Here is a 27,594-nt window from a genome sequence, read left to right as displayed (position 1 = left end):
CTATCCACCAGTAAAAGCCATACTTTGTTAGTGTTTTTTAAATTGTGCTGTTATGAATATAAATATTAAATGTGATTATGGTAATGTTTGGTTTTTTTTTCTTCAGATTTCTTTTTTAGTAATCTAACTTGAAGGATCTTCATTTGCAATCTATACTTATGTATATTGAAGAATTTTAAATAGATTGGAGATGTCCCTATAACCCCTTTTCAGATTTATCAGCAGAAACAGTTAGTTCTCTGAGATCATGGCTGGTATCAATTTAGGAAAGTGTAAGGTCTAGAGCATGCCGAGAAGAAAGGGTATTTGAGCAGGTTGGTGTCATTGACGTAATTGCATGTTTGATAGCTAGTATGCTCTTTTTGTAACACTGTAGAAATACCTAAAAGAAGACAGCAATATGTCTGTTAACTCTGAGCCGAGCAGTCCCCAGAGTAGTGCCCGGAGTCGTTCTCCTTCTCCAGATGATATTCTAGAGCGGGTTGCTGCAGATGTGAAGGAATATGAACGAGAGAATGTGGATACCTTTGAGGCTTCTGTAAAAGCCAAACACAACCTAATGACTGAGCAGAATAATGGTAAGCATCACTGTAGAATAAATAAAATGTCTTCGAGATGAATGGAGCTGTATCCTAATTTAAGCAAAACCTTTTCTTTGTCTTTGACAGGTGCTGCACAGAAAAAAATATCTGCTCCTGACATGTTTACAGAATCTGATGATATGTTTGCTGCATATTTTGATGTAAATATTATTTTTACTTTAGTTTTGTTAATCTAATATACATGTGTATTATGACAACACTTTACCTATCTTATGTACTTCTATGCTTTCATGAACCTGCTTATTACTACGGTTGCTTACTCCATGTAATGTCTGAGTCCGACAAGTTTTGAATAACTACAGTTTGTGTTGTATTACAGAGTGCTCGTTTTAGAGCTGCTGGAATTGGAAAAGACTTCAAGGAAAACCCTAACTTGAGGGATAATTGGACAGATGCTGAAGGCTATTACCGTATGTTATCTCTATTTGGTTTGGTAGATAGTTTCCAACTTGTGTTTTTGATCATTTAATATTTCTTTAAGGGCAGATGGTGTCTTTTTTTAGTTCTTTTTTTTCTTGGTGTACAGTTCCGTATATGTACACATACAAAGATGTTTTGTTTGCTATGGTGTAGTTAATATAAACCACCTGCTTCCAGATTCTAAATCCCTTAAAAACTACATTTTAATATTTTGTGCTTGACTGAAGGTGAAAATTGCAAATATTTAATCTATTGAAAGGAAATGTGTCATTAATCAGGCTGACTGTCAAATGTGTATGGATGCCTCCCTACAGATGATGATGCTGATGTGGAGAAAAGGCATTTAAAGGGGTAGTGCTTCGCTTAACATTTATATACAAAATAACACACATTACATATGTACGTGAATGGCTCCCTTCCCCGTGTCCCCCCCCCCCCCCCCCCCTCACTAGACCCGGAAGTGTTGGTGCCATATAATTACCGCATTCGTGTCGACCCCCGTCCGCCATCTTGTGACAATGACGTCGGGAGGGACGGATGGAGGGGTTGGGCCGGCCTCCCGAAGACCACGTCATTGTAACAATATGTCGGACGGGGTTCGACACGAATGCGGTAAGTATAATGCACCAACACTTCAGGATCTAGCGTGGGGGGGGGGGACACGGGGAAGGGGGCCATTCACATACATAACACACATTACAAAGTTGTATAACTTTGTAATGTGTGTTATTTTGTGAATAAATGATTAGCGCCACACTACCCCTTTAAGCCACCATCAGAACAGCTTAAGTGCATATCTATGGGGCAGGCAGAAGAGATACCTGCGAGCTGAATAAACTTGTTCTCATTATCACAGGCAGGATTATAGTGAACAGTCACACCATTATATAGATAAGGAAAAGGCCATTTAAAATAGTTAGGTCAGAGTTCACCCTTACAGTGCCCCCCTCATAGGTAACAGAGCATTCCTAGAAAACTCTTCCGTAGGTGTCAGTGGGTCAACTTAAGTTCACAGATTTCAGATTTCCGTGTCCATGGGGCGACTGTAAAGCATATGTCTAATTGCTGTGCAGAAAGCTCAGGCAGTATGGCTGACCCTATAATTTACAAAAAAAAAATAATAATTAGAAAATAGAAACAGATTTTTAAAACGTGTTTGTCTGCTTCTGATCAAAATTAATCTGGGTGACGCATTCCCTTCAAGCTTATAATACAGGCCACTGGTTATACAGTACATAGATTATTGCAAAGTGCTAAACAACGCTCTAAGGCTTGTACAGCGCAGTATGTATAGTCATGGATAAACAGCACAGATACATAAGCATAAATAGGTTTGCATTACTATTATTATTTTTTTTGCATTGCTTCAGGTGTTAACATTGGTGAAATTTTGGAGAAAAGGTACAATGTCTATGGATATACAGGACAAGGTGTATTCAGTAATGTTGTACGTGCTCGAGACATGGCAAGAGCTAATCAAGAAGTTGCTGTCAAAATCATTAGAAACAACGAATTAATGTAAGTATTCTCATGTTCCATCTCATTGGTGGATTCATTTTGTAAAATCAGAATCGGTAATTTCATTCGATTTTGGCTTTCTGGTAGCACTGTGTTGTCTGTTGACTACATTCCCTAGCCTATGGCCATCTCTTAAATTTCAGATACATATGGGAGAAGAAATTTAATTTTAGATGCGGTGCTCTTTGATGTCTTAGTTAGCTGATAAAAATGGCATTAAGGACAGTTTACGATACACACTGCTTTTACTACTAGAATGTATCCTTATATTGATTGTTTTTAAGATGTTAAATTCTATTTTTAGGCAAAAAACTGGCTTAAAAGAATTGGAGTTTCTGAAGAAGCTGAACGATGCTGATCCAGATGACAAATTTCACTGTTTGCGCTTGTTTCGTCACTTTTACCATAAACAGCACTTGTGCCTGGTATTTGAACCACTAAGGTAATACTTTTTGTGTGTGTATATATGCTTGTGTGTGTATATTTATATTCTGTTTAAAGCTATGTTCACACTACGTATATTTCATTCAGTATTGTGGTCCTCATATTGCAACCAAAACCAGGAGTGGATTGAAAACACAGAAAGGCTCTGTTCACACAATGTTGAAATTGAGTGGATGGCCGCCATTTAATTGCAAATATTTGCTGTTATTTTAAAACAACAGCTGTTATATTGAAATAATGTCAGTTATTTACTGTTATATGGCGGCCATCCACTCAATTTCACCATTGTGTGGACAGATCCTTTGTGTTTTTAATCCACTCCTGGTTTTGGTTGCAATACGAGGACCACAATACTGACTGAAATATACATAGTGTGAACCCAGCCTAAAAGTAATGAACTCTTTCTCTTTTTTTTTTTTTTTTTGTTCAGCATGAATCTGCGAGAAGTTTTGAAGAAATATGGTAAAGATGTAGGCTTGCATATCAAAGCTGTCAGGTCCTACAGTCAGCAACTTTTTTTGGCTTTGAAACTTTTAAAAAGATGCAACATCCTTCATGCTGATATTAAACCTGATAATATACTGGTAAGCATGTGAGGTTTATTATTGTGAATGGTTGGGTTGTGGTTACAATAGTAGGAAAACATGTCAAATATGTTTAAATCCTTGCATATAAAAGTAGTATGTATGTATGTGTATATGTACGCGTGTGTGTGTGTGTGTGTGTGTGTGTATATATATATATATATATATATATATATATATATATATATATATATTGACTACATGAAAACTAAATCATCATTTGGAGTTGGAGTCATGGTAGCATATGCTTGACTTTTACTGGTGTATCCCTTTCCATAGGTGAATGAGTCCAAAACTATTCTTAAACTTTGTGACTTTGGATCTGCATCACATGTGGCAGACAATGATATTACACCATATCTTGTTAGTAGGTTTTATCGAGCTCCTGAGATCAGTAAGTTATAACTTTTATGTATGTATTTTTCTATTTCCTGTGCATGATGATAGTGGCAGCCATCTGTATTCTGGAACTAATTTATTTACCTTTATAGAAGACTGTACTTGAGCACAGGGTGGTGGGGCACAGGTTGTGAGCTCTGATCATCACTTACTGTGAAGGGTGAATCATGTATTGTCTGCTTCCAGCTTTACAATAGAGGTGTTGCCTGTCAATTGAATCCTGCCGATGATAAGGTGGTGACTATTGAGAATTGATCTCTACAGAACAGGTAGTGTCGTTTTATGTGATCACAGGGTAACCATCCGCGCTTGTGGCCGGGCCGTAGGTCAGTGCCAGATTCATGCTGGTCACGGCTTGGCACTTGATTACTATGGGATTCAGCAGCCCACAGTAATTGAGCATTGAACTCTGAGAGATTAGTGTAGTTAGCATAGAAGTCCCCTTCACATAATAAAAGTTTGAATTATCCCCCTGTTCCCATCTTATAAATAAAAAAGCAGCATATTTTCTATTGCAGTACGATTAAATTGATCATTTTCCTGATCTTGCACTGTAAATGCTGTAAGTGCAGAAAAAGCTAAAATGCTGAATTACTGATTTATGGTCACATTAAGGCTGGGTTCACACTATGTATATTTCAGTCAGTATTGTGGTCCTCATATTGCAACCAAAACCAGGAGTGGATTAAAAACACAGAAAGGATCTGTTCACACAATAGTGAAATTGAGTGGATGACCGCCATATAACAGTAAATAACAGGCATTATTTCAATATAACAGCCGTTGTTTTAAAATAACAGCAAATATTTGCCATTAAATGGCGGCCATCCACTCAATTTCAACATTGTGTGAACAGAGCCTTTCTGTTTTCAATCCACTCCTGGTTTTGGTTGCAATATGAGGACCACAATACTGACTGAAATATACGTAGTGTGAACCCAGCCTTAATCCAGAAAAATTGTAATAAGTGATCAAAAAGTCGCACATACGCAAGCAAGGTAGTGCTAGAAAGCACAGATCATGCCGCAAAAAATGACCCCTCAGGATCAAGGACAAAAAAAAGCTTTATAAGGCTGGTAGTAGAGCAATTTTTAACACCTTTAGGGGGGAGATTTATCAAACTGGTGTAAAGTAGAATTGGCTCAGTTGTCCCTACCAACCAATCAGATTCCACCTTTCATTCTTCACAGATTCTTTGAAACATGAAAGGTGGAATCTGATTGGTTGCTAGGGGCAACTAAGACAATTCTACTCTACACCAGTTTGATAAATCTCCTCCTTAGTGTTTTTTTGTTTGTTTTAAATGCGTTACTTTTTTTAAAAAACCGTTAAAGGGGTTGTACAGTTTGAAACATTTTTCTCCCATTCTGACCCTTTGCCAAAGTTATACAAACCCCCCATATGCTTCCTGTACCAGAATGGTCATTTTCTCTGACTTTGAGCCCCCTCTCCAGCTGTGCTACAGCATCTATGTAATAACAGACTGTGGTCCTGCAATGTCCTTGTATGTACATCTAATCTCTGCTGGAATGCAGCGTATTCATGATGTAGCAGAGCTGAGTGTCACGTCAGTGCTGCCATGTTCCTGGAGGTAAGCTTCTCCAGGAACATAGCAGCACAGTAGAGAAACTCAGCTCTGCTACATCATGAATACGCTGTATTCCAGCAGAGATTATATGTACATACAGGGACATCCTATTGGTGAGGAAGGGACTGCCAGGACCGCCCACCTTCTCTGACGTTTGGCACAAAATGGAGGACAGAGAAATCTATGTGACGACAGTCAGAGAGATTTTCAGAACTACAGGACTTCCTGTGCAGCTGGAGAGTGGCTCAAAGTCAGGGAAAACGACCATCCTGGTACAGGAAGCATATGGGTGGTATGTATACCTTTGGCAAAGGGTCAGAATGGGAGAAAAATGTTTTAAACTGTACAACCCCTTTAAATAAAATAAGAGTTATACAAGTTATCTATTGTTGTATTCATACTGACTTGACATATACAACATGTCAGTTTTACCATAGGGCAAATGGCATAAACACAACCCCCCCCCTATTGAAATAATTTTTTTTCTCCGCTTTTGCAGCATATTTATGGGAAAGATAAGTCTGTCATTGCAAAGTACAAAAGGTGTCACAAAAAAATAAGGCTCATGTGGGAAGGGACCTGTTTGACTGCAATTTCCTAAAATCCGAAATATGTTATTGAAGTACATTGGAAAGAAGACTCTTAAAATCTCCTACATGTTTTATTTAAAAATAATTAAAAGACCTATATGAAAGCCACTGTATGTTTAAAATAAAATAAAAAAATCTAGTAATGATAGAAGACATTTGGGATACACTTGTGAGCCCTTCCTTGCACCCTTATGAGTTGCCTTGTTATCTTTGCTGATTGTACACTAGGAAAAAAAAGCGTAAAGTCTGTCCTGCTTAGCATCAATGTGTGGTAAATTACATTGGCCATTGTTATTTGGTGACCATGGTAGTATTGTTACTCTGTAGAGCAAGTTGTTTCACACTTCAGAATCTGCATGATAGAATGTTTCTGAACATAATGAGTTTTATCATCATTTTACATTTTTTGTTATTCACTGGCCTTCAGATAAATAGTCATTTTGTTTTTCTACAGTAATTGGGAAGATGTATGATTATGGAATAGATATGTGGTCTGTCGGATGCACATTATATGAACTCTATACTGGAAAAATCTTGTTTCCTGGAAAAACAAATAACCACATGCTAAAATTGGCAATGGACCTGAAAGGAAAAATGCCAAACAAGGTAAAGTAAAACTTTGAGTGTGCAGTAGGCAGAAACTGTTGTGTACCTGGCTGTGTGTGGACTCACTATCCATGATAAAACCATATCTTTCAAAACAGCTAGCTACCCATAGCAACCAGAGCTTCATTGTCATTGAGTTTTTTTTCCCAGTCAAGACATTTTTGATAAATATTATGTCCAAAGGACTTAACACTTTTGTGTGAGGGTGCGTTTACACGCAGCAGATTTTGTGTCCTAGATTAGATTTAAAGCAAATCACCAACTTCAAATCTGCTGCAGATCCTGTATGTGTGAACACACCCTCAACCAAACCTTTCTCTAGACAACAGATTGATTTATTCTGTGTTTTAATAATGGCTGTAACAAAAAGAACAGATAAACAGGTACAGTGTACTGTACAAAACTGGAATATGCAGCCTATTGACTTATGTGGGCTTAAAAAGACTACCAGTACGAATGTGTTCGAACATGCTTTGTAAAAACAAAAAATACTATCCGCATAAAGAATTGAACAATGTGAATAAAACGTGTAAATGTATTGGCACTATTTGCTTTTGCATAAAAATAGGCATTAATACAAGTCTGTAGTACAAAAGTGTGACATTTCGGTTGTTTATAAGGAAACGAACAGCAGGTTAGAAGGAATCTACAGGGCCTGGAACGCTGAGGAAGAAGGGGTTTTCAGCATAGTTTTAGGGCGCCTTCACAGCAGATCTGATGCTGTGTTCAGTTATTTAGATCTAATCTGCTGCGATACGGTGTGTGTGTGTGAAGCTACACTTAAAGAGGACCAATCACCTAAATTTAACTGTCCCTGTTGTAAAAGTTCCTCTCTCCCTAAGTCTATCTCTGAACATACAGACTGTCTTTGAGTAAAGTGTAAGATACAGACTGCAAAAGCAGTCTGTATCTTCAGTAATAGACTTTGTGAAGATACAGACTGCCTTTGCAGTCTGTATCTTATACTTTACCCAGTCCTCTGAAGCGGTGCTGTAAAGCCGGGCGCCATCTTGATGACGTCACTTGCGTTCCAATGGTGCGTTCCACCATCAGGCCGCAAGGGACATGACCAAGATGGCCGCGCCCGGCCTTAGTGCTCCGCTAGGATGGATTAGGTAAAATATAAGATACAGACTGCAAAGGCAGTCTGTATCTTCAGAGATAAACTAAACTGTCAGTTAGGACATTTATATACAGCGATCTCGCACTGTATCGCGGGATCACTGTGTATTTACAGAGCGGCGGGCAAAGGCTCATGGTAGCCCTTCCCGCTGCTCGGCATGCCGGGAGTTTCCTGTCGCGCGCCAGCTCTTTTGAAAAGAGCCGGGGCGCGACAATGAAGGGAAATGCAAATATATTAAAAACCCGGCAAAAAAATTGATTCATTATATTTACAAAAATTTATTAAAAATGAAACCTTATTAAATGGAGCAATAAAAAAAAAAAAAACATTTGGCTGTGATTGGTTCTCTTTAATGAAATTCTCATTTTTATTAATGTTAATTGGGCGCTTCAGTGAACTGGGCATGGTGCTACAGCCATTGATGCACAGATTTGCATGCCTGGCCCTCTTCATGAATACCTGGCGCTCTGCAGAGCGTGAGAGACAAACAACAGAAAGAAAAACAACTAAAAAAACTAAAATTAAATCCACTTTATATTTATTCTATTCCTTCCTTTTGGCCCACTTTATGACAGGCAATGTCATAAAGCATCAGTTGTCAGTTTCTCTTATTTTATATTTCCTTCTTATCATGGCTTACTATATATGTGTTGCTTTTTTTTTTTTTTTATAATAGATGATTCGAAAAGGTGTATTCAAGGACCAACACTTTGATGCAAATTTGAACTTCATGTACATTGAAGTTGACAAAGTTACAGAAAGGGTATGTTATATTTTTGAGTATTTCATGTACTACTTTGTATAAACATGTAGGCCAAAATGAAAAATCCTGTTGTAACATAATTTATGCTTGTGCATAGTGTAAGGTGCATAGTGTAAGGTTATGGAGCCTGCCTTTTTTTCTCACACAGAGCAATGAGTGGACACGCTGCAGCTCGTTCTCCCAATCAGTACAGGTCTGAACACCCAGCCCCAGACTGATTAAAACTTTTGGCATTTTTGGCTTTAAGATGTCATAAAATATCCCAAGTCAGAATGTCATAGTTTATATCATATTTTAATGAAAGCATTTTACTTTAATTAAAAACACAAATTACAGCAAAGTGATAACTTCTGATTACATTTTGCTACTGCATAATAAACTCACATTTAGTTAATAATCTGGCAGTAATATGCTTGAATTGTGCTTCACAGGAGAAAGTTACTGTCATGAGCACTATTAACCCAACAAAGGACCTATTGGCCGATCTAATCGGATGCCAGAGGCTACCAGAAGAGCAGCGTAAAAAAGTTCACCAGCTAAAAGACTTACTAGATCAGATACTAATGCTGGACCCTGCAAAACGAATAAGCATCAATCAAGCACTTCAACATCCTTTCATTCAGGAGAAGATCTAAATGTGGGAAATGGTTTGAATAGTTCACACCGAGACTGAAGACCTTCCACAGCAGCTTGTTAATGTATATAAACATATAAATATTTCCCTTGCAAAGTTGAGGAAGCTTGTATTGTTTGAATTAAAACCAAGGGTTTATTTTACTTTAGGTTTTTTTCTCCAATGAATTGTATGAAAAATTGTGATATCTGTACTTTTTCACCATAGAAATGCTTGTAAATTGGCAGAACTGTATAATCCAGTACTTACAGTTTGCTATGAAATTTGGGAAAATCAGTTTGCAATTTAATGTTTGGATGTAATATTTTATTTTTAGCAGTCACGGCTCATTTTTCTTTTTTTTTGTTTTTGTTTTGAAAGAATACATGACCAGCATAAATGCTGTTTATATTCACATTTTCCTAGGTTGAGTGCGCAGGCCTCAGCAGCATGCCCTTGGTCTAGTCAATGCCGAAGGGAGGCCCATTCCTTCTTGAGCCTGCCTGCAGGGATGGTCTCTTCTTTTAAAGCAGGTTGTGTACAACTTACAGTGCACTGAAGGTAAGCTAAACCATCAACATCACTGGTATTTTAAGATGTCGTTTAAATATATAGTTATATTGTCATTTGACAGGCAAACTTGGTGGCAAAGTGTGGCACCATTCTGCTCCTGCATGTTTCACAAATGGCCCACTGTTTGTTCTTTTGTGATGTTTTAAGTTGAACAGTATTTGTAGTAGCTCAATCCAAAGTTTTCTCTCCATCTGATTTTAGTGGAGCGAGTGCACTTGATGGAAGGGGTGCGCCTTCAGTGTACTGTTTCTTAATTGTTTTCTGTTTTTGTATGAATCTGTTTCTTTATCCCCATTTAAGTCCATTAACCTACAACTGAAATCTGCAGTGTCCACATTCACATTTAGGCTATGTTCACACAATGTTTTTTGGGCATAATTTTAGATGACCATCATTTTGAAGCAAAATTACATGGTTTGATCTTAAAATACAGCAGCAAAGCAACATTGGGTGAACATAACCTTAAAGTTAAAGGGGTACTCCGGCAAAAAAAAGTTTTCTTTTAAATCATCTGGTTTCAGAAAGATATAAATTCTTCTATTTAAACATTTTAAGTACTTATCAGCTGCTGTATGCCTTGCAGGAAGTGGTGTATTCTTTCCAGTATGTAACAGTGCTCTCTGCTGCCACCCCTGTCCATGTTAGGAACTGTTTAGAGCAGTAAAGGGTTTCTATGGTTTTGCTATTGCTCTGGACAGTTGTTGTCACGGACAGAGGTGGCAGCAGAGAGCACTGTGTCAGACTGGAAAGAATACACCACTTCATGCAGGACATACAGCAGCTGATAAATACTGGAAGACTGGAGATTTTTAAATAGAAGTAAATTACAAATCTATGTAACTTTCTGACATCAGTTGATTTGAAAGAAAATAAATTTCACTGGAGTACCCCTTTAAGACATAGCTTTGTCCATTTTTAAATATCAAGGTACAATCTTTGAGCAGTTTTAAGCCCTAAAAACATCTGAGTGATGTTACCTTGTGTGTTGAAGAAAATATCTTTTGATGTCCCAGCCTCCACTATAGCAAGTTTCCAGCATCGGGGGGTTTTGTCAGGTGTCTAGAGCTTTCTGTAGAATGTATAACTAGAAGACTGCAAGAGCTGTCAATCATGGCTAAGAGAAGGTGCTGGGGAAGGGTTCAATACAGAGAGCTTTAGGCACCTAATGCACACAGCCAGCGTTTTGGGCACTTGTGGTAGTGGCAGCCAGGACATCAAAAGAACTGTTATCAGCCGCACAGGTTGTATGACCAAAATGCCTAGGTGCCATTACACTCCTCTCCCTGACATCTTTGTATTTTTGTCAGCAATCTTGAAAGCTCAAAACTGCTAACATATTCACCTTAATATGTGAAGAAGCTTTGTCTATTAAAATGCACTTGTCTGTATCCCTTAACAGCACAGGAGGGGCATCTCTTTTCGATTAAGGGTGTGTTAATAGAAGCTCCCTTTTGTGCTGTTGGTAAGTTCTAATACAACAGCTTTGTTTGTGTGTTTCATTGTTCATGATCATGTTGTCTTTCAATACAGGAATAAACTCTCCACTCTTGAGCAAAGCAGCTGCTTTTTATAAGCGGTAATTGCTTCTTTACCTTTTTATTTCTCTTGTAAATGAATTTTTTTGTTAAAAAAAATGTCTATACAATGTTCCTTTTTGAATAAACTGTTGACTCACTTATTGTAAAGTGAGAGACGTTCCGCTGCATGTTCAGTGACTCATGCAGATATCTGTATGTTTCAGTATGCATCCTTAGGTAATAAAGTCTTTTGTGAACAAGGTTATCTGTAGCCATTTCTAAAGCATTTATTTTGGATCATAGCTGATAAAATTGGGTAGTACCACTTGATCCATATATTTCAGTAGTAGACTGTGGTTTATTGTTATGTATGCTGTATTTGGAAAAAGAGGCCACTGATGAGTAGATTCCCATGGCTCTTCACTTTTACAATACCAAATAAATTTGTAATACCCATACTCCTGATCAGTGTAGTGTGTTTATTTTTTATGGTTTTGATATTGACTAATGTTTGTGCTGTTTTCTCACTTTTCCTCTTGATGGTGCTGAATGGAAAATGGAAAGCAAGACAAGGCCTCCCAACGGCTGGTTTGCTGAGACACCATCTTCATCTTCCTCACAAGGTCATTCTTGACAGCATGTGTAGATAAGCATTTAGCAAAAAACAAAAACGTACAAAACAAATGGTTTTACTCATTTTGACACAGAACTTAAAATGTCTGGATAAACCCTAGTGAGTGTTATTATATTTGGTTTGATCACTTTCAACACTTAGTGACCGCATGGTGAATTATAACAGAACCATAGTGTCCTCCTTCGCAGGGACTGTTTTCTGAGACGAGGTATAAAATAATTGTAGAGTTATGGCCAGTACACAGGAATTGGAAAGCATGTTTATTATACAGGTTTCATCTTAAGTTGCACCTTGCAGAAAAAAAAAATTAAAAGTTATGGTTTCAAGAAAGAAAGGAAACACACATCAGATGTACATTTAGTACACTAGAAGAAAACAAAAATGCAGCTTGATCTGCATTTTTTACAGTCTCTTTGAAAGGATAACGTTGCTGGTTAACCTGTCTCTTTTGTTTTAGATGGAGTTTGACAGAAGAAGATGGCGAGAAGACCCGAATCAAGGTTTCTGTTCTCTGACAGGGTGCTTAAATAGATAGGAAGGCTTGTTAAAAAATATCAATGATTCCTGTAGCTTCTGTACATCATTTAGCCCTGAGAACTGCTTTGTGGTTTATTGTGGTTTATTAGAATATGCAAAAAAGGGTCTTTGGAGCTTCAGTCACAAGTCTTGAAACACAGGAATTGCCAGAAATCACTCCTGGGAAGGAAACCTATTGCTTAGGGGTGCCCCCTAGTGAGAAGATCACTAAACCACCTTGATACGTAGCCCTTTAAGTCTCACTCAGTTGCGAGTATTAGGACACAAGTAGGGAAATACCAGGGTGGCCCCTTTTGCGCCAAAGTGGTTTAATGAAACAATACCAGCCGGCCAGGGAGCTGTCTCAGAAGAGAGGGGGGAAGAGAAGGTTCAGAACAAAGACTGACTTTTGTGTTTTCAGCAGAAAGCAGCAGGCTCAAAACTGAGGGAAGGTGACAAATAAGGTAATGACATGTATGGAATGAATTGTGAGTCTTCAGGAAGGGGGGATGATTCAACATATATTTTACCTAACTTTAAGAGGAGAATTTCTATATGGTATGGAGCCAAAAGATCCTAAAGTAGTGGATGCAAAAGCAATAAGGAATATATAGATGATACTTTATACACACACACACACACACACACACACACACACAGTCTTAGTATATACATGATGTCCAAGACTAAAGTCTATTCATAAAGTGAAGAAGCAAGGAATGTGGTATCACAATGAGATTGCACATGCTCGGATTTATACTATACCATGAATAATTATTTTTTAATGCCCTCTGCTGAAGTTCAGGAAAGTTATTGTGGTCGGTCTAGCTAACGTGGCAATTCAAATAATAGCTGTCAAAATGGTCCATGCGTATTTTTTGTTTGTTCAGAGATGATAGATAGATAGATAGATAGATATGACATTGGGGGAGATTTATCAAACATGGTGTAAAGTGAAATTGGCTCAGTTGCCCCTAGCAACCAATCAGATTCCACCTGTCATTCCTCACAGACAGTTTCACTTTACACCATGTTTGATAAATCTTTTTCTAAAAAAAAAAAAAAAGTAATGAATCATAGAAGTTGGAATACATATTTTATGCATTTTTATTTATTATGGTTTAAAACCATCTGTACTAAGTAAAAATGTAACTTGTGTCTGTGCAACTTAATTCTGTATCTAGCATGATGGGCCAGCACACTTTTTACCTGTACCAGAAAACTTGAGTAATCCCATGGGGCAAATGGCCCATTAATATTATTATTGAACTATAAAACTTAATTGCACAGTTTAAATATAATTTACTTTAATGGATTGATAAACTTTGTTCTGCTTGTGCCAATTTAGCATTATATCTTTGTTCAGATCTGCATACTGTAGGGCAATTGTTTTCTGCGTTCTTAGAAATAAAGTATTTTTTTACATTGACACTCTTAAAGGAAATGTGTCCTCGGAAATTGTTCAGAAAAAGATCTATTGTTTAAAGTGACACTGTCATCACCTATTTGCATTTTGACTGCTCTCCACAGGTGTAAAGGGTAAATGTTACAGCTTTCATTACTTATTTTTATATCACACCTCATGGTGCTTGTTCTGGTATCACCTGTGGATTGGTATATGTGGGCGGAGCCTCGCGGCCTATGTGCCACATCGCTCCGCACCTAGCACCACTTAGCCCCCCCGTGACGTCATTGCTGCATAGGCTCCGCCCCCTCAGCAGCCATTGGAAGGGCCAGCCTAAAGCTCTATGACCCACCTCCCCTAGATTGTCCCACACCAATGGCTGCTGAGGAGGCGGGGCTTATGCGACGATGACGTCATGGATGGGGGTATGGCTAAGTGGCGCTAGGGTGGAGGCCCCACCCACATATACCAATCCACAGTTGATAAAAAATTTTTACCAGCACAAGCACCATGAGGTGTGATATAAAATAAGTAATGAAAGCTGTAACATTTACCCTTTACACCTGTGGAAAGCAGTCAAAATGCAAAAAGGGTGTGACAGTGTCACTTAAAGTTTTTGTTAGATATACATCTAACCTTACTATTAGAGATGAGCGAACCGGGTTCGAGTCGATCCGAACCTAAACGTTCGGTATTTGATTAGCTGGGGCTGCAGAACTTGGATAAAGCTCTAAGGCTGTCTGGAAAACATGGATACAGCATTTTCCACATAGCCTTAGAGCTTTGTCCAACTTCAGCAGCCACCGCTAATCAAATGCTGAAAGTTCGGGTTCGGATCGACTCGAGCATGCTCCAGGTTCGCTCATCTCAACTTACTATCTATATTAGGGCCCTTGCATACTGAGTAAAAAAGACAGAATTAACAAGCAGAGTCTGCATGGCAAATTCTGTTCGATATTCAGCCTGTCCTATTCCTTCACTGGGACTTCTCTTGCGCCTCTCTCTTTTCTGTTTAAAGAATGAACATGTTTATTCTTTGAGCGAAGAGGAGAAGCACAAGAGAAATCCCATTGAAGAAATAGGACAGGCAGAATTACAAGTGAAATCCGCTGTGCAGACTCCGCTCGTAAATTTAGCCTCTTTTAACTCTGTGTGCTAGGGCCCTTTATAAAGTAATCCTGAAATGTAGTCTTCAAGAATTTATTTTTCATTATCTACTTTTAAAATCATACTCACTAACTTCTAGTCACATCGCCTGACAACTTTTGGATTTTATGATGGGATATATAGCATGAGATTGGGAGGCCAAATCTACTCATGCACAGCAACCTGACCACCCTGTATGGCATGGCTTCTTTCACCAGTTTTCACAGGATGCATGCAGCTAGGTGATAGTGTTATCCTGCCTGTGGTCAGCTTTATTGAGTAGGTTTATGATGATTGTAAAATCATTTTGCTTTTATTCCACTTTTTAAAAATTTGGTTTCTCTCAATAGATGTTTTGGAAAAGTATTAATCATATCAATGTTAGGGTATATTCACACGGGCGGGCTCGCGAGATTCTCGCTGCGAGCCCGGCAGGTCCTGGCAGTTCCCATACACTACATACTTGCTGCGGTCTAAACGACCGCAGCGAGTATGTAATTATACCGCCCTTAACCCCTTCTGCTCCAGCCCGGCTCCCCCGCTGTAAGCATACTTTACCTGTCCTTGCTGCACTGGTCCGGTGTCCTGCTCTCCTGTCCGGCAAATTAGTGTGTTGCCCAGCCGCAGCCACTGATTGGCCGGACGGGAGAGCAGGACGCCGGACCCGTGCAGCAAGGACAGGTAATGTATGCTTACAGCGGGGGAGCAGAAGGGGTTAAGGGCGGTATAATTACATACTCGCTGCGGTCGTTTAGACCGCAGCGAGTATGTAGTGTATGGGAACTGCCAGGACCTGCCGGGCTCGCAGCGAGAATCTCGCTGCGAGCCCGCCCGTGTGAATATACCCTTAATGTGTATGTTGGTGGCGTGTATTCACTAAATATCTCCTGTCTTAATTTTGCTGCTTCAACCACACAACTATGCCAGAACAGTTGTTATAGTTATTTAAACTCCACTCTTATAGAAAGTGTGATTAAACTACGGTAGATTACCTGGAGTTGTATGGTGCAACCATTGTCAAGATCGGCAGTTTTTGTTAGCAAATCTGAAAACATTGTTGTCTATATGGACTTCCGAATTTCCCTGAAAGGTTTCTGTGTCATGAGACATGGATCAGACTGGTTCTCTTGTGAGATGACATGATTTGATTGATTAAGGGGGTTGACAGATACTTTGTATGTAAAGCATTGATTGCCAGGAATACAGGTCTCAGCTGGTAATCCCCCTGTGTTATGTGTTGACCAGTCTCAAAGGAATGTGCAGTTTCATATATAACCTTTACTGTTACTGTCCACTGGGGGAGTTTGGCTTATGGTGTTCATTGGGTGCTATACAATCCTACATTAGGGAGGTCAGTCTGGTGGCAGATCATTAAGTTTTTAGTCTTGTATACATTTTTCTTTTGTGACATTTATTTTTCTATTTATTTTTCCATAGGGTAAGTTGTGAATCGAAAAGAGTGATTTCTGGGATTCTGACAAAACTGAAGCAGTTTCCTGTTGTGACATAAGAAGTAGACATCAATAAAATGTTGTTCCCTTACAATGTGTCCTGTGATTTTTACTTTGACCGAATCAATAGGGAATTGCTGTGGAGGAAAAGTGCATTTTTTGTTATGTCTTTTTTAAAACTGTTCTAAAATAAAAACTGAAATGTGATCTTTTATTTGGCGCATTCTTACTTTTACCTATTAAGGCTTAGTAAATGTAGGCAAACAAGAACATGTAACAGTCAGCTTTAAGATGACTTATCACTTAAATTGAATAAATGTTAATGGTAGCACTACTTACAAATCACCTATAAAAACAGTTATCCCCTTGCTATACATGTAGATATGCACTGGGTAAATGACACAGGGCCTGGAGCAGAGTTGGGTCGTTGAAAATGCTAAGATGTATCAAAATAAATCCCCTTTCACGTTAATCATATGAAATAAAGTAAGCATTTACATAGCTGTGTCTCAAATATTCTAACAAAACATTAGGGATAGTTGGCTTGCAGATGAAACCAAAACTGACCAAATCTCATAACACTAACAAGTGTAATGGTAAATGCAATGAAATTGCTGTTTTCCACGTAGAAAGCTTACCAGGTTACAGATCAGTTAAGTTTATTACATTAGGGCACCCAGACCTTAAGAACAACCTAATCCAGCCACTGTTTTTCACAGTACACAAACACATACGTTACAGCATAACTGAAATGGGCACTGCCATTAAGAACTCCCATCATGAACTCTCAGCAGGACATGATGAGGGCTATATCTCTGCAGCCTGGATGCTGTGCAATGCAGGCAAAGCTAATCACACAAGGGGCAGAACAGCGAAAAAGAGCGGTTACCTCCTGCCAGTGCTTGGCTGTTTAATTGTACAAGCATTTAAAGTGTAACTATCATTTGTAAAAACTTCTGACATGTCAGAAGTGCGTATTGGTGGGGGTCCAGGTGCTGAGACCCCTGTCGATCGTTAGAATGAAGGTGCAGAAGCGCTCAGCAGCGTGCGCTCTGCCCCTTCATCTCCGCTATAACTGCAGTCTTCTGAATTATAATAGAGCCTATGGAACTGCCAAAGTTGCATAGGCTCCCATTATAAATCCATAGACTGCTTGTATTCAGGCATGTCTGAAGTTTTTACAAATGAGTTACACTTCAAGGCTGGGTTCACACACAGTATATTACAGCCAGTATTTTGCAACCTCAATCAGGAGTGGATTGAAAACACAGAAAGGCTCTGTTCACACACTGTTGAAATTGAATTTAATGGCCAATATTTGCTGTTATTTTAAAACAAGGGCGGTTGTATTTAAATAATGGCAGTTATTTATCTTTATATGGCGGTCATCAACTCAATTGTGAACAGTGTGAACAGAGCCTTTCTGTGTTTTACATTCACTCCTGGTTGAGGTTTCAAAATACTGACCAAATACTCACTGAAAATATACTATGTAATAATTTTATTTCAAATCAACTGGTTTCAGAAAGTTATATAGATTTGTAATTTACTTCTACTTAAAGTACTTATCAGCTGCTTTATGTCCTGCAGGAAATGTTTTCTGTCTCTAAAACAGTGCTCACTGCTTACATCTCTGTATAACTAAAAATAAAACATTTCCTGCAGGACATACAACAGCTCATAAGTATGGGACGACTTGAGATTTTTTAAATAGAAGTAAATAACAAGTCTATATAACTTTCTGAAACCAATTAATTTAAAGGAAAAGATTTTTGCTGGATAATACAATTGAATAGGGGAGAGCAGCCTAGAGGCTTGCCCATGGCAGTTCCCCATTTTCACAGCTGATTCAGGAAAACTGCAGTGTGTCAGCATCTACATGTCTACAGATGTACACTTAAACCTTTATAGATAGATCTGCATTTTGACAACCAAGAAACTTGCTTTTTTGCCTAAATATCCTTTGATCCTCCATTTGTCCGCATCTTCTCATGGGAATAATAATGCTTAGAAATGATTCAGTATAAATAGCTTTTATTATGAATCTATTCTGCAGAAAGCGCCATACAGAAACCATTTTTACATGTATTTTCAGTTTGTCAGTAAATTATAGCATTCTAAGAAGTTAAATGAAATTACACCACATTAGTATGCAAAGCTTTTGTGTCATGGATCTACTTGGCACTGCAAGTCTATAAGGGCTTTGCACTTCATTAAGTTCTTATGATTATATTACTAAATATTTAAAATGTAATTGTGTAAAACATGTCAATGGGACTAGTTATATCGAAGTGGAAAATAAAAAATCACAGGTTTGCTTTTCTTTGGAAGAAGCGCTGTATAGCGTTGATGACATCCTCTGAATGAGCCCTTTTAGCAAGAAGTTCAAACTCCTTTTCACAAACTGCATGAAGTTTTTCTTTCTCGACATTGCGAATCAGTTGTTTGGACAAGGCCAAGCACTTAAGAAGAAAATGTTTTTTTTTTATTATAATTGTTCTCAAAATATATACATCAACATTAGAGATGAGCGAACCACGAGCATGCTCAAGGTTCATCCAAACCTGATCTTTCGGCATTTGATTAGCTGTGGCTGCTGAAGTTGGATTAAGCCCTAAGGCTATGTAGAAAACATGGATATAGTCATTGGCTGTATCCATGTTTTCCAGACAACCTTAGAGCTTTATCCAACTTCAGCAGCCACCGCTAATCAAATGCCGAACAATCAGGTTCGGATGGACTCTAGCATGCTCGAGGTTCGCTCATCTCTAATCAACATTAATTCATTTCAGACAACCATATTACGGTACACATTACAGAATAGTAACAATATATTGAATGCACCTCCGGAATAAAGCATCATGTAGTGTCCCATATCCTGATGAAGGGCGTGACTGAAACATGCGTTGGGGTATTTCTGAGGCGCGAGGCCCGCACTGTATTCAGCACCTTAGTACATTTGTCTGTCTCCATTTGTGGTTTATACCTTTTATGTGATTCTATCTTTTTCTCTACTCTTATTTTGTATTTGCATGTCTGACATTATTCAGAGCCTCCATGTCATTTATTTGCACTTTATTGCTATAATAATACCCCGGATGCCATAAGTGCTCCCTGAACTTTATTCTACTTAATAACCATGGAGTTTAAGAGTTAATGTACATGCATTTTGCCAGTATATCTTTGTACTTTACACAAGGCACTTTGTTATATAATCTTTTATTGGCCAATGTGAATGTCTAATAGATTTGTATTTTACCGTGCGGTCACCTCTCCCTGCTGCTATTGTTTGCTTGCTTCCATATCTACATATCATGTTGTTGCTTTTACTCTTGTTACTATTTTTTTTCTGAATAAAATCATGTATTAATTTTTGCTTTAATGTCTTGTGTTTTCTTGTATGGGGGATTTTTGAGTGGTTTTAAACTTTTGAGTCCTTATTTCCAAGGTATATAGGCACTATAGAAATTTTTGTTGATGTAGATGTCCTAGTTCAGGGGTCACTAAGCTTTTTACTGCCCGTCAGAAAGTAAATCTGTCACGTGTCACACCAAGAGCTGGGAGTAAGACAAAGCTGCTAAGTGCCGACATATCTTACTGACAAATGCTGGTCCACTTGGGAATAATCAATGGGAGCTCAAACTAGAGACAGACCTAGGATTTGTACTACCTCACATGGCTGTCTCCGAACTTGTGTAGGCAGAAGGCAGTTCTATATGCCCAGTAAATATATATGCGAGTACAAGAAGTTCTTTCAAGTATCTACACCACAATCCTGGCAGAGTACTGTACTACTTTAACAAGGGCCCCTACACTACCCTTGCTACCTGTAATCTACCTCAAGTGTTATGCCATTTTTGCGCTAAGCACCTGTGAACTGTTACATACCTGTCTTGTATTGCACCAAAGTTTTCTAAGTAAGGGTATGTGCACACTACGGAATCTCGGCGGATCACCCAGCTCGGGGATGCACGCATCTCCGCTGATCCAATAGGCATCATTCTATGGTTTCGCCGCTCGCCCGAAGAATGAGCGGGTTCATTCTTTGGGCGGACAGCGGAATCTGGCAAACCATAGAATGAAACCTATGGGACCAGTGGAGATGTGCATGTTCGCCAGCCGGGGAGAGTGGCGGATGATCCGCCAGAATTCCGTAGTGTGCATATACCCTAAAGCATCCACTGTTCGTTAATTGCTGGACTTTGTCACCTTCTTTATGGCACCTGTACCCTCACACTTGACTATTGTTCTACCAAAGGACCGGTGTCCAGGGGTGAGTACATCCACTCCTGGCAACTGTGACAAAACCAACCCCAAAAGACCAGAAGCCCACCAGCTGCCACAACATCTGCATACAGCACCTGGGCCATGGCAATCACTGTACTTTAATTTACATAAATATTAATAAGTATAAAACATTTTTAAGTCCATAAAAAATACAAATTAATTTAAATGAATTTCCATTTAAACTATGTATACAGAAACTAGAGTTTCAACAAACACTGCATTGACGTTAAAATATTGTTGTTTCAAAAAAACTTAGTGTCAAAGAGACATGTCAAAAGTTTTTATTGGTACAGGTCTGAACACCCAGACCCTAACCAATCGTGAGAACTAGCCGGCAGAAGGCCATGCTAATTGCTGTCCCCTCCCATCTGTGTGTCCTATTGTAAAGTCAGAGCGGGGAGCAGAACACGCTACAGCATTGTCCTCTCTCAGCTCGTTCTCATGATTGGTACAGGTCTGAACACTCGCACCCTGACCAATAAAAACTTTTTGTCAAGTCTCCGACATGTAATAGGTTTTTTAAAACTATAGTGACCGTAATTTCTCGCAGAATTTCAAGTGGAGCCTGTGCCGTGGACATCACTTGAATTTCTGCCTGTTCTATTCCTTGAATAGGATGCCTCCTGCGTACTTCACTCTCTGCCGAAAAAAATGACATGTCAGTTCTTTCGGTGGAGGGCACACAAGGCATTCTAGTCAATGACTAGGACAGGCAAAACAAAGCACTGCAGTTGGCTGCGGATATCTACTATTCAAGCTGTTTTACATGGTCTGATATGCTCGGCAGGTGAGTGCCAATCAGCTCAGCACTCAGTTTCCTCTCGTTCCCTGCTCACTGCACTGTACTGTACTATTGCATGCACAGACAGCGAGTAGGCAGCAGCAGGAGGGCCCACCCAAACAATCCTTCGATTGTTCAGACAGCCAATTGAAGTCAGTGGCATTTGCTTTCAACATTTTGAAAGATCAAAATCACCTGAAATTGTGCATGTCGGTTGATCGTTGCCTTTCAACATGTGCTATTACACGATTGTTGGCCTGAACAGTCAGTAATTGGCTAATAAACTTTCAGTGTAATAGGGCCTTTAGACTCCCTTTCTGCCTCTATGGTAGGTAAAAATATAAATTGTAGGATTGTAATAAATGAGTTACTAGAATTTCATAAATCAGGGTGTTAATGCCAGCATATCAAAGATATTTATGCAAGTGTAATTATGAAATGATAAGACTTCCTATACGGTTAGAAATATCTACTTACATTTTTTGGCATAGTAGCATAATCTCTCAGCCTAGACCAAACTTCTTGCTGGAAAGTGGCGTCGGGAAAGACTTCAGTGACCAGGCCTACATTACAAGCTTCTCGAGCAGTCAAAGTCTTGTTGAAAAGTAGAACTTCAGTTGCCTGAATAATAAATACGCAAAGGCAATAGTTATAGCTACCAAAACATGATCAGTAAAAGTGCATTAAACAATATTTTACATGTTAACTACATGTGAGTATACTGTACATGTAAAACAGATACACAGAATATAATGGAGGACTGGCACACTTGCCAATATGACTTTCATCTTTGGTCTTTCTACCAAATGCGTACCTGTCATGATGTACTCCAACCCAATCGGCGTGCAAATTATTCTTCTGCCAAAAGTTTGGGTATCCATGGATACAACCACACTGGGTTGGTCTGTGCACAAGCCCCATTCTGATCCAATAGGCTTGTGCACAGAACCACCCCTGGTGTGGGCAGGCAAGATGAACTATTAGATATTAAAGGGATATTACAGCTAGAAACATTTTTTTAAATGTTAGGTAAACGTTTGAATGTATCATCATGTTGTGATAAGCCCCAAATTTCTCTCCTGAGTAATTTGAATGAAGTGTATATTTAGAGGGCTTTTCATTATTTTTCTCAAACAAAGCTCTTAATCTCCTACAACAACAAGCAGCTACCACTAGAGGGAACTTAGGGAAAGATTTATTAAACTGGTGTAATGTAGAACTGGCTCAGTTGCCCCTAGCAACCAATCAGATTCCACTTTTCTTTCCTCAAAGATTCTTTGGGAAATGAAAAGGTGGAATCTGATTGGTTGCTAGGGGAAACTGAGCCAATTCTTCATTACACTAGTTTGATAAAGATCTCCCTTACAGAATACTACAGTACCTTATTGAGTTGATATTAGTATTTATAAAACACCAACATGTTCCACAGCACTTTACAATTCTAAGGGTACATATACAGACAAAAGTCACATTACGAAATTACACACAAATTATCCAAATGAGAACGGACAGTCCTGCTCACAAAAGCTTACAATCTATGAGGAATAGAGTTGAGACAAAGGGCTGAAAGTGCTTTACTTATACAATAATCCAGCCATCCTTTATTAATACAGTAGTGCACATAAAGGAGGGTCGAGTCACCTGCCAACCTCTGAATTTTCAAAGAGGAACTCCAGGCAGCCTTGTTAAAAAAAAAACAAAAAACAAGAAACCAAAAAACTTTCAAACAATGAAAGGTTCTTACTTGTTTCCCTCTCATACACTCCTCTGATGCAGTTTTCTGTCTGCTTCATCTCTCTAGCTGTTCCTCTTCCCTTTACTGCTATCAATTACATTTCCCTGTAGTCTTTGCATTGCACATTTAGAATGTCATTTCTCTCCCACCCCCTCTCTGTCCCCTGTCACATCTGCATCCTCTGTGTTCAGCAAACAAGCAATGTGTGACATTGGTCACATGATCTTTGTCTCTTGGGAGGAGAGCAGAAGACATAAGGGATTGTAAAGAGACAAGTTTTCTTCACTTCCTGGATGTCAGTCAATCAGTACGGCAGAACTGTGCAGACACAGTAGTACATTATATAGAGACATCTATATAACTTTCAATGTATTTTTAACATAACATTATTTTCCCTATTTGGAGTTTCCCTTAAAATTGCATAGGGGGGCACTGCGGAATAAAAGTATCAGGACTTAGTAATGGTAGGGGTGACCAACTGTGAAATGATTACACCTGCCTAAAAGGAGCACATTTATGGATGTTACAAACAGGGCCAGCCTTAGGGTAAATGGCGCCCAGTACGAAACTTTTTTTTGCGGCACCCCCCTCCTTAAAGTAACATAAAGCTCTTTCAGCCTCCCACCCTCCAGACAACACCATCACCCAACCCCCCACCATACACACAATTTCCCCCCCCAGCCAGTCACACAACTACAGCCCCCCACACAACTACCACCCCCAGCCCCCCAAACAACTATACCCCCACCCAACTACCACCTCCAGCCCCCAACACAACTATTAACCCCAGCTCCCCACACAACTATAGCTCTCACCTAAATACAGCGCCCCACACAACTATCTCCCCCAGCTCCCCACCCAACTACCACCCCCAGCTCCCCACCCAACTACAGCTATCAAGCCTTCCACTCAACTACCACCCCCAGCTCCCCACCTAATTACAGCCCCCACCAAACTACCACCCCCAGCCCCCCACACAACTACAGCCCCCACCAAACTACCACTCCCAGCCCCGCACAAAACTACAGCCCCCACCCAACTACCACCCCCCAGCTCCCCACACAACTACCAGCCCCTTACACAACTACAGCCCCCACACAACTACCAACCCAGCCCCCCCACAACTATCACCCCAGCCCCCCAAACTACCACCCCAGCCCCCCTCCCACCCAACTACCACACCCAGCCCCCAACACAACTATCAACCCCAGCTCCCCACACAACTATAGCTCTCACCTAAATACAGTGCCCCACACAACTATCTCCCCCAGCTCCCCACCCAACTACAGCTATCCAGCCTTCCACTCAACTACCACCCCTAGCTCCCCACCTAACTACAGCCCCCACCAAACTACCACCCCCAGCCCCCCACACAACTACAGCCCCCACCAAACTACCACTCCCAGCCCCTCACAAAACTACAGCCCCCACCCAACTACCACCCCCCCAGCTCCCCACACAACTACCAGCCCCTCACACAACTACAGCCCCCACACAACTACCACCCCAGCCCCCCCACAACTATCACCCCAACCCCCCAAACTACCACCCCAGCCCCCTCCCACACAACTACCACCCCCAGCTCCCCACATATCTTCCTCCCCCAGCCCCTCCCACCCAACTACAGCCCCATACACAACTATCACCCCCAGCCCCCAAAACAACTACCACCCCGTCAAGAGTTCTTTTACCAGAGTGCCGGCGTATCATGACTTCACCCGGACTGCACATCCCCTTACTTATTTGCTGGACGTGTGGTCTGGCTGACGTCATGCTACAGCGCCACGCAGGGGAGGAGAGGATATGCACTGTGGGAGGAGGGCGGCCAGGAATGTTCCGGCAGAGAGCTTAACTGCACATCTAACTAGAAACAGGAGGGCGCTTCGGCAGACACACAGCACATCAAACTTCTGTTTCTAAGTCAGGTATGCAGTGCAGCTCTCTGCCTGCCGGAGCGCCCCCAGTGGCCTGTGCAAGTGCCACAGCAAAGAACTGTAATCAATGGAATTTGCATTTTTGTTACAGAAAAATGTTTTTTTTTACACCTATTTTATAACTATTGGATTTAAATGGAATTTTTATTTTGCACATAATCCATTACATACATTTCACAACAACTTAGTAAAGTATATAATACCTTAACCCCACCTCCCCCCACCCCGGCAGCACACGGACAAACAGAAAAGAAAAGGATAAGTGAATAAATAAAGAAATAAATAAATAGAAATTAACCATTATTCTGCAGCCCCTGCTTATTCCACCACTTCTTCCATATTTTCTGATATTTCCCGTACCCTTTTCTCCCTTTCCTGGACGCCAACTCTTCATATATTCTAACCCTTTCCACCAACCCTCTCCACTCCTCCACCCCTGGGGAGCCCTCCTACATCCACCATCTAAGAATAACCACCTTAGCGCAGCCAAGAATTCTATTGATCAGGGTATTAGTTTCCCCATCCTCAATCAATCCCCCCAATAGAAGTTCCACCTCTGAGTATGTATCAATTATATCCATCCCCATCACTTGTCTAACATATCAGAAGATCTCCCTCCAGAATTGTGCAATTTTTGGACATGTCCATATCAGGTGCACGAGATCTACCCCTACCTCTTGACATTTCTTACATCTAATATCCAGTCTTTCCAAACTGCATCAGCCTTTTAGGGGTATAATACAACCAATAAAAAATTTTAAAAAAAATTAGTCTGTGTGTCAGACTTATGGACGTGCACCCCAAATTTCTTACAATAGAAACCCATACCGTCTCTTCTATTCTTCCAAACGCCATTTCCCATCTTACCCTAGCCCTCTTAACAAAAAGGGATTCTCAATAGAGGATTAGGTAAGTGTGAGTTCAACTGCTAGTGACTTGGCGAGGTTAACCTATGGAGTGTCTGTACCCTACAGACTGGAGTATAAATAAGAAATAAAAGAAAAGTATAGGTCCTCAAGACAAGTCAGAGAATATTTGGAAATAATGTCGTGTGATGATTGAAATAGTAATTGATAAACAATAGACGGTCCGAGAGAAGAATAAACTAAATAACACTTTACTTGATTAGTAAAAATAATGAGTTAAAAATTATGGTACCATAACCAATCAGTATAGAAAGTCAAACAATCAAATATAAAATCATATATAAAGACATGTATAAAAAACCATTTGACCCTAATATAGCAAATATATGCAAATCCAAGCAAGAAATAAGCACTGATGTGCAGTAATATACAATAATAAAAACAATAATTAAATGATGATGAGCACTAATGGGCAAACGGGCAATATGCAAAGTTTGAGTGAGTCCTGGATAAGTGGCTCATCCGTAAAGTTCATCAATATGTAAAGATGGGGTGAATTATCGGACTGTATACACTGCAGTTGCTTATATGGATGGTGGTATAAAAGCAGCCGCGGTGTATATGTTCAATCAGCAGAGTTCATCCATAGAAATCTATTAGGGATCGATGGTCCGTGCTGATGTGCCTTAGCTGGCAATATGTATAGTTCTTTGCGGTGAGTGTGCAAGATCGGGTTTTAGCGATTTAGCTATCACGCTTGTAGAGTTAGCGTACCTGCACGTGGTGATGTGGTAAAAGATTGTATGGTGTGTGTAACACCTCTCACCCGTCTTGCGAGCTGGGGATTCTCGGAGCGGTGGTCCCTTGTGCGGTATGACGCTGGAAACATCATCATCATTTAATTATTGTTTTTATTATTGTATATTACTGCACATCAGTGCTTATTTCTTGCTTGGATTTGCATATATTTGCTATATTAGGGTCAAATGGTTTTTTATACATGTCTTTATATATGATTTTATATTTGATTGTTTGACTTTCTATACTGATTGGTTATGGTACCATAATTTTTAACTCATTATTTTTACTAATCAAGTAAAGTGTTATTTAGTTTATTCTTCTCTCGGACCGTCTATTGTTTATCAATTACTATTTCAATCATCACACGACATTATTTCCAAATATTCTCTGACTTGTCTTGAGGACCTATACTTTTCTTTTATTTCTTAAAAAGGGATTCTCTCTGGGTTATAAGATCTCTGTATATTTTAGACAAAACTTTCTTTTTATCCCCTATTTCCCGAATGATCTCAAGTGTCTCGTGCGAGCTTCTAAACAACATCTGATCATCTTTAAACTCCCCTTCATCTGGTGTAAAAAAATAATTGTGAATTAGCCAACCCAAATCTACTCTTAACCTCCTCAAATGGTAATATCCACCCCTCTTCAAACAACTGATGCACATATTTAACCCCATGTTTACTCCAAAATTGTTTCAT

General features: G+C 39.6%; 2 protein-coding genes across 13 annotated transcripts in view; one reads left to right on the top strand and one right to left on the bottom strand.

Moving 5' to 3' along the window:
• PRP4K (pre-mRNA processing factor kinase PRP4K) overlaps nucleotides 1–16,586 on the top strand; it is a 45,599-nt gene extending 29,013 nt beyond the window's left edge. Inside the window, exons 6-18 of one of the 12 annotated variants that reach the window (XR_011361677.1) lie at nucleotides 377–578; nucleotides 669–742; nucleotides 922–1,012; nucleotides 2,393–2,540; nucleotides 2,845–2,982; nucleotides 3,415–3,568; nucleotides 3,848–3,962; nucleotides 6,600–6,751; nucleotides 8,551–8,637; nucleotides 9,069–11,399; nucleotides 11,905–11,963; nucleotides 12,432–12,474; nucleotides 16,479–16,586. Coding sequence is in view for 1 of the 12 variants with exons in the window: in XM_069958070.1 (XP_069814171.1) it covers nucleotides 377–578; nucleotides 669–742; nucleotides 922–1,012; nucleotides 2,393–2,540; nucleotides 2,845–2,982; nucleotides 3,415–3,568; nucleotides 3,848–3,962; nucleotides 6,600–6,751; nucleotides 8,551–8,637; nucleotides 9,069–9,272 (1,365 nt within the window). In the remaining 11 variants the exon portion in view is untranslated. Of the gene's footprint in view, nucleotides 1–376; nucleotides 579–668; nucleotides 743–921; nucleotides 1,013–2,392; nucleotides 2,541–2,844; nucleotides 2,983–3,414; nucleotides 3,569–3,847; nucleotides 3,963–6,599; nucleotides 6,752–8,550; nucleotides 8,638–9,068; nucleotides 11,799–11,904; nucleotides 14,404–16,478 lie in introns of those variants that run through there. The other 11 variants (XR_011361676.1, XR_011361675.1, XR_011361674.1 and 8 more) reach the window with 11 other exon arrangements.
• Nucleotides 16,587–18,509: 1,923 nt separating this feature from the next.
• The window catches only part of LOC138783395 (enoyl-CoA delta isomerase 2-like), a 33,417-nt gene continuing 24,332 nt past the window's right edge, over nucleotides 18,510–27,594 (bottom strand). Inside the window, exons 8-9 of the mRNA XM_069958069.1 lie at nucleotides 22,038–22,181; nucleotides 18,510–18,954 (exon numbers count right to left, since the gene is read on the bottom strand). Of these exons, the coding sequence (XP_069814170.1) occupies nucleotides 18,799–18,954; nucleotides 22,038–22,181 (300 nt within the window). The 3' untranslated portion in view covers nucleotides 18,510–18,798. The remainder of the gene's footprint in view (nucleotides 18,955–22,037; nucleotides 22,182–27,594) is intronic.

This window comes from Dendropsophus ebraccatus, chromosome 2 (assembly GCF_027789765.1).
Source record: "Dendropsophus ebraccatus isolate aDenEbr1 chromosome 2, aDenEbr1.pat, whole genome shotgun sequence".
Taxonomy (NCBI): Eukaryota; Metazoa; Chordata; class Amphibia; order Anura; family Hylidae; genus Dendropsophus; species Dendropsophus ebraccatus.
This window is presented reverse-complemented; position numbering and strand designations above follow the sequence as displayed.